This window comes from Chlorocebus sabaeus, chromosome 8, assembly GCF_047675955.1.
Source record: "Chlorocebus sabaeus isolate Y175 chromosome 8, mChlSab1.0.hap1, whole genome shotgun sequence".
Classification (NCBI taxonomy): Eukaryota; Metazoa; Chordata; class Mammalia; order Primates; family Cercopithecidae; genus Chlorocebus; species Chlorocebus sabaeus.
In genome coordinates this window covers 39,735,268-39,747,788 of record NC_132911.1, presented here as the reverse complement: position 1 = coordinate 39,747,788, position 12,521 = coordinate 39,735,268, and the positions used below count along the sequence as shown (strand labels likewise).

Genomic DNA, 12,521 nt, shown 5'->3' with positions numbered 1-12,521 from the left:
GCAGGGAGCTGAGATGGCGTCACTGCACTCCAGCCTGGGTGACAAAGTGAGACTCTATCTCGAAAATAATAATAATAATAATACAATCAGTAAAAATAAAGTGAGACATGGAGAAACCCCGTCTCTACTAAAACTACAAAATTAGACAGGTGTGGTGGCTCATGCCTGTAATCCCAGCCACTCAGGAGGCTGAGGTAGGAGAATCGCTTGAACCCCAGAGGCAGAGGTTGCAGTGAGCTGAGATCTCGCCATTGCCCTCCAACCTGGGGTACAAGACGCCATCTCAAAAAAAAAAAAATCTGAACTCCAGAGCCTCACATCTAAGCTCTCTCAGTTCTCCTCACTCTTGTCGCCTGCTCTAACTTTCTTGATGCCAAGCTAATTTATTTCTTTGTATTCTCCATGTCTAAAGAGAAATTAGCCCTCCCTCCAGGAACACACATCCATGCCCCCGTACACATGTAGGGCACATGAACCATTTATTTGTATGAGTTGGTGAGGCACACATTTTCCACAATAAATGTTGGAACTTGGAAAGGTTTGAACGTTGACAGAAACAATGGGATACAATATTTGAAACCAAGTCAGACTCCTTCCCCAAAAACAGAATTTTTTTAAGTCACTGTCTTGACCATGTTTTCTTCACACACGTTCAAGCAACTATCTATAGTGAGAAACCAAAAGAGATACTGAAGGAACTTCTGGGGCCACTGGACATGAAAGTACAGCCTCCTGACTCTGACGCTTGCCTTTCAACTAAAGGAAAGTAAGATCTGGTGTCCCCTTGAGCAGGACAGCCAATCGTGATTCTCCATCTGCTCTTGCAACACTCTGCCTGGTGATTTTAGTGACTGGGTCCCTCCTCATCTGTGAAGCAACCTGGGGCAGATTTTGATGAAAATGTCCTTCTGCTACCTCTTCCCAGAAAGGGAGTTGTTGAAAATGGTCAAACCAATGAAAGAAAATCAAAACTGAAACAGGGAAGTACATTTTGAGAAATCTGGGGAAAACTATCATAACGGAGTAAAACCAGTTTCTCAAGGGACTTTTTTTCCACATAAGCTCAGGAATGGAAATTCCATCAACGAAACCATAGTATATCAGGCAGGGAGTGTCATGAGAACTTGATTCTCATCTGTTTCTCCTGTTTCCATAGTTACAAAGAGGAAAGAACAAAGAGAGGAACTCTAAAACTGTGGATCTACGTCATGTTTAGCTCATTTGTAATATTATTTTTCCTCAGCTCAGTGTACACTTTTAATCCCAATAAGAGCAACTTGGTCTTTTCTTCCTTTGGAACTAGGCAGGATATTCCTGAATTGGGTTAGACATATAGAGTGGAGTTTTAAAAAGCACTGGCTCAAGGTCAGAAGACTGGCTTCTGGTCCTTACACTGGATTTATGAAAGTGTTTTCACATTCATTCTCCATAGGAATCTGGTGGAGGTGGCATCAGATCTCCATTCAGTAAATGTGAAAATTGAGGGTTAGGGGATGTTTGTGATTCACTCAAAGTCACAAGAGCTACTAAGTGCAACTTAGGGTGACTAACTCATCAAAATTGTCCCAGCACTTTCCTGGTTTAGTACTGAGAGTCTTGCATGTCAGGAGTCCATCCGGTACCCAACAAATAGGGACACTTGGTCAACCTAGTGGCAGTGTCAGAGGAAACAGTCTGGTCCTCTGGACCACAACCCAACTGTGCATAGTAATACCGAAGTTATTAAGAAATTATTTGTAGGCAGCTAGAAAGGGTGAAAGAGGTCTCACTGGATTTTTCCTTTACTAAAAAGCAGCCTGAAACCACTTCTTCTCTAACTGAAAGCAGCCTGATAGATTGCAAACTAGGAGCTTTCATATGTAAACGACAGCAGCTGTACCTGGAAGCCAGGAACATTCAATATGGAGATTATGCTCTCTTCTGTTTTTCTTTTTTTGAGACAAAATCTCACTCCGTCACCCAGTCAGGAGTGCAGTGGTACGATCTCTGCTGACTGCAACCTCCACCTCTTGGGTTCAAGCGATTCTCCTGCCTCAGCCTCCTGAGTAGCTGGGAGTACAGGTGCTCACCACCACACCCAGCTAATTTTCGTATCTAAACCCCCTGTAGAGACGGGGTTTTACCATGTTGGACCGGCAGGTCTCGAACTCCTGGCCTCAGGTGATCCATCCCCCTTGGCCTCCCAAAGTGCTGAGATTACAGGCATGAACCACTGCGTCCGGCCCTCACTCTTTTCCTTGTCACCAGGTGTGTCGGCATCATGACAGCCTCCAGGTAAAACCACGTGTAAAGGTATCCCGGCGGCCGCCAGGTGGAGGCTGTATTTGCATAATAAAACACTAGGGTGGGAGGGCCAGTCTTTTCCCCGGCTATGTAAATGACATACCTGATCAAACCAATCCCCTGGGCCCTATGTAAATCAATCACCGCCTCGTCAAGCCTTTGTACAAAATCCATTGCCTTCCACCGCAAAGCAGACCCTCTTGGGCGACCCACTTTCTCAGCATAAAGAAGCGTTTTCTCTCTCTCTTCTTTTATGTCTATTAAACTTTCAGCTCCTAAATCCACTCGTGTGTATCCGTGTCGTGAATTCTTTTCTCGGTGGAGACAAAGAACCAGGATATATACCCCAGAAAACGGAGCCTTTCATCAGCATCCCCGCTGTCATTACTACTGATGCTGGAGTTACTTGCAGATTTGTAATTTGATTTCAAAACTAACAGCTGGGCCGGGAGCGGTGGCTCATGCCTGTAATCCCAGCAGTTTGGGAGGCCGAGGCAGGTGGATCACCTGAGGTCGGGAGTTGGAGACCAGCCTGACCAACACAGAGAAACTCTGTATCTTACTAAAAATACAAAATTAGCTGGGCGTGGTGCCACAGGCCTGTACTCCCAGCTACTTGCCAAGGCTGAGGCAGGCGAGTCTCTTGAACCCGGGAGGTGGAGGTTGTGGTGAGCCGAGACTCTGCCATTAGAAATTTCTAAGAAGGGGAAGGAAATCTTGCTAACAAACAATACCTCTTCCTTAATTCTACTTAGGACTCAAATTGTAATGCAAATCCGTTTCATCATTTAGCCCTTATCAACACTGTTTTTCTCATCTGTTGTGGTCCAAAGCCTAGAGCATTAAAACTATCAAAGTTTTTACAGACCATCAGGTGTCAACCTCCTCTTTCTACATTTGAGCTAGCTGAAATCCAGAGGAAATGACTTCCTCAAAGTCATGAGTAGCAAAAGCAGAACTGGTTCTGCTTATAACTCTTGACTTTTAATTATTATTATTATTATTGTTATTACAACCTAAATGAGGGCCAAGACCACTCGGTTAAAAACTTTGGGGTCCAGGCCAAGTGCAGTGGCTCATGCCTGTAATCCCAGCACTTTGGGAGGCCAAGGGAGGCGGATCACTTGAGGGTCAGGAGTTCGAGACTGGGTTGGTCAACATGGTGAAACCCCCTCTCTACTAAAAATACAAAAATTGACCGGGCATGGTGGTGCACGCCTGTAGTTCCAGCTATTCAGGAGGCTGAGGCAGGAGAATCCTTGATCCCAGGAAGCGGAGGTTGCAATGAGCGGAGATCATGCTGTTAGGAATGAAGTTTTTGGTGTCACAGTAAAAGAATGAACGTGGGAACAAATGATCTCTCAGCAACGGGAGCTTTACTTTCTGCAGAAAGGGTGCTACTCAATAGCTGTCCAGCCAGGAGAGCACACCAAACAAAGGAGACAGAGTTATTTATAACCCGACGCATCACCCTACTGCTGTGTCCAGCTTCCATTGGCTGGAATAGGATCTCACATTTTACACGTTACCCAATTGGCTATTGGTTTAAAACGTTTTTAATTGGGTAAAGGAACAGAGCAAAGAAAGAAAAGCAAGTTGCCCAGGGATAGTGAAGGAAGCATCTCAAATAAGGAATGATATGCACTGTGGGCTGGGGCTTTTCTAGTTCTGTCCAGGCATGTCAGAGCAAGCTACAACAGCTGATTTGGACAGTTACTAATAGTGACTAGCAATGTTATAGTAAGAAATTGTAACTTTTTATAATCTTTGAAGAAGAACTTTCCCATTTCTCACAGCACCACTGCACTCCAGCCTGGGCAACAGAAAGAGATTCCGTCTTGGGGAAAAAAAAAAAAAAAAATATATATATATATATATATATATATATAGCGGTTCGATGTTGCAGTCATTGCAGTAATTTAGAAGTTCCACTTCCACCCTTCAGCCCAATTTGCCATTTAACTATGATTAAAGAATAGTGTAGAATTCAATGGGCTTTTACTGAATACCTACACTGAGGCTTGTCTACTTCTGAGTGTTACCGGAGTGATATAAATAAAGAATTCTGCTGCTTCCGTGAGTAGAGAGCTGTTTTTTGTTTGTTTGTTTGTTTGTTTGTTTTTTGAGACGGAGTCTCGCTCTGTAGCCCAGGCTGGAGTGCAGTGGCCGGATCTCAGCTCACTGCAAGCTCCGCCTCCCTGGTCCAGGCCATTCTCCTGCCTCAGCCTCCCGAGTAGCTGGGACTACAGGCGCCCGCCACCACGCCCGGCTAGTTTTTTTTTTGTATTTTTTAGTAGAGACGGAGTCTCACCGGGTTAGCCAGGATGATCTCGATCTCCTGACCTCGTGATCCACCCGTCTCGGCCTCCCAAAGTGCTGGGATTACAGGCTTGAGCCACCGCGCCCGGCCGAGAGCTGTTTTGTTTAGTTTAGTTTAGTTTTGTTTTGTTGAGACGGAGTTTCACTCTCGTTGCCCAGGCTGGAGTGCAGTGGCACTGTGAGAAATGGGAAAGTTCTTCTTCAAAGATTATAAAAAGTTACAATTTTTTACTATAACATTGCTAGTCACTATTAGTGGCTGTCCAAATCAGCTGTCGTAGCTTGCTCCGACATGCCTGGACAGAACTAGAAAAGCCCCAGCCCATAGTGCATGTCATTCCTTATTTGGAGATGCTTCCTTAACTATCCCTGGGCAACTTACTTTTCTTTCTTTGTTCTGTTCCCTTACCCAATTAAAAACGTTTTAAACTAATATAAAATGTGAGATCCTATTCCAGCCAATGGAAGCTGGACACAGCAGTAGGGTGATGAGTCGGGTTATAAATAACTCTCTCCTTTGTTTGGTGTGCTCTCCTGGCTGGACAGCTATTGAGTAGCACTCTTTCTGCAGAAAGTAAAGCTCCCCTTGCTGAGAGATCATTTGTTTCCAGTAGAATTAAGAAAGAGGTATTGTTTGTTAGCAAGGTTTCCTTCCCCTTCTCAGAAATTGTTGCAAAGATTTCATCCTTCCTACCAACCCTGAAAGCACCCAAGTTTCCTCATGTTATCTTTTTTCTCCCACTAGCAAGTCAAGATAAATTAATTTACATCAAAATATCATGGTAGTGATCCAGGACAGTTTATAAGTAAATGCTCCTGGAGGGATCTGCATTATAAACAAGTAGTCATGCAAAGGAGAAAGTATTTAACAGAGAAATTCCAGGTATTCTGTTGAAGGAGCTTGAGTCTTGCTGTGACCTTAGCTCATGTACTTGGAAGTGCCATGTCCCAGGTGCTGAGGCTCTATATTTGTTCTTATAATTTATTTCTATTTAAGTTCATTCTTTTTCTTGATAACTACAGGTTTGCTTATAATTTCTCTTGCCTGACAATCTAGTCAAAAGAAATTGAAACAAAAAATATTCCATTTGACCTGTTCTCTATGGCATCTGTCACTTCTCTTGATGGTAATGATCATCTATGCTCTTTGTAGCCTCTTTCTCAGCTAAACAACTTGATATTTATATTGCACGTCTCTTAATAATCACATACATTTTTTAAAAACAAACCAACCAACATCTCAAGAAACATATTCTGACCTATTCTTACCAAGGCTCTATCCTTACCAGAGAATCTGGAAGAAGAAAGCCATACTCTTCAGATATGTGATATCTTTCCAAAGACAATGGAACCTCTGTCTTCACATTCGATCTTCGGGGCTCCATTATTTTGCTCTAAGTATCTGCATGGAAAGTGTCACTGAAGGATCTACTGTGCCTAATATATTAAACACCTTTGGTTCCAGTTAGTTGTGCAGTGTCTCAAGCACAGGGGAGAACTTTGCCCTGAGGTTGAATTCCAGATTGCCATGGACTATCTCTGAGACAGGGCTGAGTAAATAATTTTTAAAATGCTGATTAAACAAACAGACAAACCAAACAAACTCAAAGAAATTCCCTCATTTTCTCTCACAGGCCAATATGAGAAAAGTGGTTTTAATCCCAGAGACAAATTTGTTCCACATTGGAAAAGGAGAAATGAAATAGACCTGTGGTCGTGGTTTATCAAACCTGTCCCCTAACAGGAATCTGCTCCATTGCGAACTTTGACAAATGGGTCAGAGTTACTCCAAGTGGAGTAAACTATCAAAATTAGAAGTTATATGCAGACAATTATTTCAGTGATCTCTGGTGAGCAGGGAGGGGAGGAAGGGCCTGCCAGAAGCTCAGAGGGTGTTGTATGTAGTTTGAGCAACATAGTCTAGGATTACGATTGATTTATTTTAAGAAACAGCACAGTAACTTTTTGAAATATTTGAACATGTTAAAGACAGATTTTTTTTTTGAGTTTAGCAAATGAGATAATAAATACTAACAAACTTGATAATAGCATTGTTTGAAATGTTTGTTCCTCCGTGCCGTAAAGAAATAGCACTTGAACATAAATTTATTTAGTAAGGCCATTTTTACTCCCTGCAGAAAAGGTACACTCACCAGCAATTTTGCCACGAGAGTACACCGAACAAAGGAGACAGGGTCATTTATAACCTGATATGTCCACCCTACTGCTATGTCTGGTTTCCATTGGCTGAAACAGGACCTCACATTCTGTATTTGTCCCAATTGCTTAGCAATTTAGAACTTTTTAAGAGAGGCAAAGGTAGAGGAGAACAAAGGAAGGAGGAAGTAACTTGTGGAATGCTGAGAAAGCTAAAAACACTTTTAAATAAGGAAGACGAACAGGCTATGACCTAGTGCTTGCTTGGACCAGTATAACCATGCCAGGGCAAATATTTAGGCTAAATTATGGGAGCTAAGAACATAGTATACATTGATTTCCTTATTACGGCTAGCAGATATTTAAGAATGTTAGCACAGGTCTTTGAATAAATTTTGTTTCTAAGAGAAGTTACTATTTCCTCCTAATGAGACAGGGAGGAAAGTCTTTGAAGAGGAACCTCTACTTTACTTTTTACAGCATGAACGAATTATTTAACTAAATACTCGACTGTTTTTTTTTTTTTTTTTTTTTTTTTTTTTTTGCATACCTCGGCTCTAGTCCTAGAGTTTTGCTCCTGTTTCTCAGACTTGAGTGCAGTGGTGTGATCTCTGCTCAATGCAACCTCTGCCTCCCAGGTTCAACAGGTTCAAGCGATTATCCTGCCTTAGTCTCCCAAGTAATTGGGATTACAGGCACCCACCGCCACGCCAATTTTTTGTATTTTTAGTAGAGATAGGGTGTCACCATGTTGACCAGGCTGGTCTCGAACTCCTGACCTCAGGAGACCCACCCGCCTTGGCCTCCCAAAGTGCTGGGATTATAGGCATGAGCCACTTTGCCTGGCATTATGTCCAAAATTTGACCTCTAAGCACCTTTCTAGCAAGACCTTTGCTCAAGCCCTCAAAAATGATTTACTGCTCCTGAAATAACTAGTATTTTGTTCTTTGGTCTAGCTATTCACACTGTCTTTCCAAAATACTTTCTTGACAGTCACCACAACGAATCTCTACTCTACTTCTACTTCTCTCTTTTAAAGTTTTTTCTTTTTTTTCTTTTTTTTTTTGAGATGGAGTCTTGCTTTGTCACCCAGGCTGAAGTGCAGTGAAGCGATCTCAGCTCACTGTAGCCTCTGCCTTCCAGGTTCAAGCAATTCTCCTGCCTCAGCCTCCTGAGTAGCTGGGATTACAGGCCCCTGCCATCACACCAGGCTTATTTTTGTATTTTTAGAAGAGATAGGGTTTCACCGTGTTGGTCAGGCTGGTCTGGAACTCTTGACCTCAGGTGATCCGCCTGGCTCAGCCTCCCAAAGCACTGGCATGAGCTACTGCACCCAGCCAAAGTTTTTTTTTCAATTTTATTTGTATTTGGTACATAAGAATGGTATATACTTAAGAGTTGCATGTGATATTTCTATACATGTATGCAATGTGTAATGATCAAATCAGGGTAATTGACATCTCCATCACCTAAACAGTGATCGTTTCTTTGTTTTGGGAAGGGGAGAGTAGAACAGTGATTACCAGAGGGTGGGATGAATAGGGGGAGGAGGGACAGGGAGAGGTTGGTTAGTGGGTACAAAATTATAGTTAGGTAGCAGGAATAAGTTCTAGTGTTTTATAGCACAGTAGGGTGACTATAGTTAATAATATATTGTATATTTTAAAATAGCTAGAAGAGACAGTTTTGAATGTTTCCAACAGAAACCCCACTTATCTTTTAAGGCACATCTCAAAAGCTAATACTTCCATGAACACTTCTTCAAAATTGTTTTCTTTCTGCAAAATTCTACAGTCAATCTGTACCTCATTTGCATCACACTTCCAGTTCTATCCGGTCTGATTGTTACTAATGTAGTAACCTCATCTTTCCTATTAGATTATAAGCTCCTTGAAAACAGAACCCATATCCAACCCAACTTTGTATTTTCCTTTAGCCACAAGCCCAATACCTGGCACTCAATAAATATTTGTTGGATGGATGATCTCTCAGTCTCATTATGGACTTCATATTTGTAGGACCGGGGTCTGCCTGTCAGGTAGAACTTTGTACTGCTTTCGGTCACACTGCTTTACTCCCAGCCCCAGAAACTTACCCTCCAGTAAGGAACACAGGGCCATACCCTACATGAAGCCCTGCCTGGCCTCTTTCTTACGAAGAGGAAGTTGACTAGACACAATTGTGCTCAGAAACTTTCTTTCCTAACAGTAAGGCTGGGAATTTTGGCGTCTTGTGTTCCATGATCAGCTTTCCATGAGTCACAGTAGTACCAGTGCACAGCAAGGGATCCATTTCTATGAGTCGGGGTATTAGGGCTTTCTGGAAATGGGCCAAGGAGAAATTAGAAAAAGAAAAAAAATAAACGGTCACAGTTGAACTTTTTAGGGCATCATTTACTTGTTTCCTAAAAGCAACATCAGATATACTTAGTTTCAGTTTCTAAATCGATAACACTGGTACACTGAGTGTTTTTGTCCAGTTCATTAATTACTTCTTTCTTCCTAAATTCAATGGGGACATTTAAGTCCTTTCCTTGATTAACTTTTCAAACATCTGACATTGCAGCCTACTTTTTTTTTAAAACCCTTTTACTTTCTTGACATTTTCCATGACATCTATCCCTCCTTATTTTACTATACTTAATAATACATACATACATACATACATACATACATACCTAAAGACTGCAATCATGGAATTTTCTTTTTTTTTTCTTCCTTTCTTTCTTTCTTTTTTTTTTTTTTTTTTTGAGACAGTCTCGCCCTGTCATTCAGACTGGAGTACAGTGGTGCGATCTCCCCTCACTGCAGCCTCCGCCTCCCAGGTTCAAGGAATTCTCCTGTCTCAGCCTCCCAAGTAACTGGGACTACAGGCATGCGCCAATACTCCTGGCTAATTTTTGTATTTTTAGTAGAGACAGGGTTTTGTCATGCTGGAAAGGCTGGTCTCCAACTCCTGACCTCAAGTGATCTGCCCTACCTTGGCCTTCCAAAGTGCTGGGATTACAAGTGTGAGACACCATTCCCAGCCTCTTTTTTTTTTTTTTTTGAGTTGGAGTCTTGCTCTGTCACCCAGGCTGGAGCGCAGTGGCGCACTGTCGGCTCACTGCAACCTCCACCTCCCGGGTTCAAGCAATTCTCCCGCCTCAGCCTCCCAAGTAGCAGGCGTGTGCCACCACGCCCGGCTAATTTTTGTATTTTTAGTAGAACCAGGGTTTCACCATGTTAGTCAGGCTGATCTCAAACTCCTGACCTCGTGATCCACCCCCCTCAGCCTCCCAAAGTGCTGGGATTACAGGCGTGAGCCACTGTGACCGGCATGAGCGTGGATTTCTACTGCATCGTATCCTCACCAGCACTGAGTGCTGTCAGTGTTGGGGATTTTCACCAATGTAGTAGAAATGTAGTGGTATCTCATTGTTTTAATTGGCAATTTCCTAATGGCATATGATGTAGATCATATTTTCATATGCTTGCCACTTGTATTTCTTCTTTGATGGGGTTTCTGTTCAGATCTTTTGTCCATTATTTAACTGAGTTGTTCATTTTCTTATTTTTGAGTTTTAAGAATTATTTGTATATTTTGATAATTGTCTTTTATCACATATGTCTTTTGCAAATATTTTCTCCCAGTCTGTGGCTTGTCTTTTTGTTCTCTTAATGACGTCTTTCCCAGATCACATTTTAATGTTGATAGTGATATAGCACTTGTCATTTTTTTTCTTTGATTGTGCCTTTGGTGTTGTATATAAAAAGTTATCTCCAAACCCAAGGTTACCTAGATTTTCTCTTATGTTATCTCTAATAGTTTTATGGTCATAGCAGTTTTTAAAATGAGTTTATTAGTATGTTACTTTAAAATAATTGTTAAATGAAATAAATCAAGGATAAAGTGATGTTATGTTTTATAAAATTCATTTGCAGATATATTTCCTGAGAAAATTCATATATATAAAAAATATTTAGTTTTCCTCACAAAATTCCTTTACATAGATATAGATACAGACAGAGAAGTTTTTGTAGAGATAAGAGTTTCACTATGTTGCCCTCGCTGATTTCAAACTCTTGGGCTCAAGTGATTGTCCCACCTCAGCCTCCCAAAGTGCTGGAATTACAGGTGTAAGCCACCATGCCTGGCTAGAAAATTCTGCTACAAAAGAAATATAAAACAAACATATTCTAATATCTGTTTCTTGTAATATAAATACAAATTATTTAAATTTTCACAAACTCCCATATCTTTTTTCCATAGTTCTTAACATGTCTGAGAAGTAGGGAAACAATAAAAGCGCAAGTAAAATACACACATTTTACATTTTGTTTTTAAAAAACAGTTCATTACAAATATACAAATGCAGTAAGTTTGTTTGCATTGTCTATAAGCAATGTTATGTTGATTATCTATTTCACTTTTTGATCATTACATTGTAAGGACTAAAGTTCCCTTGATCTTTGTTGTCTCATTAAAATACACATGTTTTGAGATGACATGGTTGCTCACACCTGTAATCCCAACACTTTGGGAGGTTGATGCAGGAGATTCCCTGAGGCCAGGAGTTTGGGACCAGCCTGGGCAACGTAGCCAGACCATGTCTCTACAAAAATATAAAAAATTAGCCAGATGTAGTGGTGCATGCCTGTAGTCCTAGCTCCATGGGAGCCTGAGGTAGCAGGATCAGTTGAGCCCAGGAATTCAAGGCTGCAGTGAGCTAGGAACACACCACTGTATTCCAGTCTGAGTGACAAAGTGACACTTTGTCTCAAAAACAAAAGAAAAAGATAATTTGGTATAGTTTTAAGTTCTCATAGAAAAGCTTCCTGAAATAGAAAGTTATATTACAGAAAAATCATTCCCTTTAAGCCAATAAAGTTATTTATGAAATATATCTACCTAAATAAAGTTTTAATTGATGAAAACTAGTATTTTGATAAGAAAACTTTAAAGAGATGAAAGACACTGTAATTTCTGTTTGATGCAAAAATGAAAAATGGAAATTTTTCATTTTCTCTATACTTAGTTATTTTGCCTTTCTGTGAAATATAACTGTTGGAATATAATCCTGCCTGCATGATAAATTGGGAGCCATCATTCAACTGTATCCACAGAGATCCACAGAGTTTACTGTGTCGCTCAAACAACGTTTTCCACAAAATAGAATTCAAAAGCTGTTCTGATTTTGGAAGATGATCATTGAGAGTGCCAGAAAAGGAGTTTGTCCCAAAGTTGTAGCTGTGAAATCATATTCTTTGTAATATGACAATAGATATGTTAAATATGAGTATCTATTGCAGAGAAGATGAACTAGTCATGATTAAACTAGTCATGATTATTCTTTTAAAAGATGTCATTCCTCTCACTGCAAAGTTTGACCCACAGAAGGAGGAGGTGATAAGTCCTTAGGGGCCTAACACTGCCAGCTTGTCTATGAATACCAAAAAGGAAGGACGACTTCCACTTTTATTTTCTTCTTTGGAAATTATAGATTTCAGTTTCAAACAAATGGAACACGCCTAATTAGCATTGACCAAATATATTTTCATTTTCTCTTTGTGGAGGCTAAAGCAACTCCATCTTGGATGCTAATCCACCATGTTGACTTCTGATTAACTCCAGTTCTAGGAATGCCTCTAAGGTTACTACTTAATCTACTCTTAAGAGCATGTACTTGCTGTAAATCCTGCGGTTAAACAAATTACTGCAATTGACTTTTCCTGTGGTATATAAGCCCTGGGTCTAGGGATAATAGTGTGAGGATCCACCA

The 12,521-nt window shown here is 40.9% G+C and overlaps 1 protein-coding gene across 1 annotated transcript in view; it reads right to left on the bottom strand.

Annotated features, from left to right (window-relative positions):
- IDO2 (indoleamine 2,3-dioxygenase 2) overlaps nt 1-7,251 on the bottom strand; it is a 70,015-nt gene extending 62,764 nt beyond the window's left edge. The window contains exon 1 of the mRNA XM_073018042.1: nt 5,889-7,251. Coding sequence (XP_072874143.1) covers nt 5,889-5,987 — 99 coding nt within the window. The 5' untranslated portion in view covers nt 5,988-7,251. The remainder of the gene's footprint in view (nt 1-5,888) is intronic.
- Between the last annotated feature and the right edge of the window lie 5,270 nt (nt 7,252-12,521).